The sequence below is a fragment of the Egretta garzetta genome, unplaced genomic scaffold (assembly GCF_000687185.1).
Source record: "Egretta garzetta isolate BGI_Z169 unplaced genomic scaffold, ASM68718v1 scaffold24, whole genome shotgun sequence".
Classification (NCBI taxonomy): Eukaryota; Metazoa; Chordata; class Aves; order Pelecaniformes; family Ardeidae; genus Egretta; species Egretta garzetta.
The window spans coordinates 895,071-896,229 of record NW_009259494.1 but is presented as its reverse complement, the minus strand read 5'-3'; the positions used below and the strand labels follow the sequence as shown (position 1 = coordinate 896,229).

General features: G+C 62.2%; 1 protein-coding gene across 1 annotated transcript in view; it reads right to left on the bottom strand.

Annotated features, from left to right (window-relative positions):
* Positions 1-1,159, bottom strand: part of E2F1 (E2F transcription factor 1) — a 4,394-nt gene that overhangs the window by 1,507 nt on the left and 1,728 nt on the right. The window contains exons 3-4 of the mRNA XM_035892918.1: positions 477-696; positions 6-27 (exon numbers count right to left, since the gene is read on the bottom strand). Of these exons, the coding sequence (XP_035748811.1) occupies positions 6-27; positions 477-696 (242 nt within the window). The remainder of the gene's footprint in view (positions 1-5; positions 28-476; positions 697-1,159) is intronic.

Sequence of the window (1,159 nt, the reverse complement as noted above, 5' to 3'; positions counted from 1 at the left end):
GGGGCCCCCACGGTGGCCTGGCTGCCCCTGGAGAGCACCACAGCCATCAGGAGCCAAATCCCACGGCTCCTGCTGCCCCACACCGTGACTGTCCCCATGTGCTGTCCCCACCAGGCTAAATCCCAGCCCATGCCCAGGGGATCAGCCTTGCAGAGATTTCCCAGCAGGGCACAGCCCTGGGGTCCCCTCCTGATGGAGCCTGGACACAGCCCCCCGCTCCCCGGGCTGGCTTGGGGAGCCCAAGGTGGGGGGACTAGCAGCCAACACCAGGATACCAATGCTCAGGAGCTACCAGTGCTCAAGCACAGCCCTCACCTGAGGCCCTGGCACACGTGAAGGGGGAGCCACCACTTGACCCCCGAGCAGATGCTCCAATGACACCACTCTGAGCTTCTCCATCCCAGCAAGACCCTCCTCCACCCCAAGCCTGGCCCAGGTGGCTCCCCCATCCCAAGGGACCCAGCCCAGGGACGTACAGCCACTGGATGTTGTTCTTGGACTTCTTGGTGATGAGCTGGATGCCCTCTAGGACATTTGTGATGTCGTAGATGCGCCTCTTCTGCACCTTCAGGACCTCAGCTGCCCAGTTGAGGTCTACCACGCCATCGGGCGACTGGCTCAGCAGCTCCAGGAAGCGCTTGGTGGTGAGGTTCAGCGAGGTTTCATAGCGGGACTTCTCCCCGGGAGACTTTGCCCCTGCCAGCCACCGAGAACAACCGTGATTTAGCCACAAGGGAAACCCAACACTGGAGCAGAGGCCCCAAAACATCCCCCCACGCATGCAGGTAGATCATGGACCAGGGACCGGGACTGGCAGCCCCAAATCCCTTTGCTTTCTTGGGGAAATGGGGTAAGCTCCCCACATCCTCCATGGGAAGGATGCTGCAGGACCTGGCGTGGGCTCTGACACCCATGCTGTTGTAACCACAAGCTCAGCTGTGACACCAAGGCAGGGCCCAGAGGGTAGATGATGGAGGGTCCAGGTGAGCCCACCTGGGATGCTGCACCGGCAGCTACTGTGTTGGCAGCTACAGCCCCATCCCACAGGGAGGGATGGAGCCAGTGCAGTGCCCAGCAGATGGGCAGGACAACTGTGCCACCAGCCTAGGGGACAGCAGCAGGGGCTGCAGAGCAAGTGGCCAGGAACAGCCCAGCTACA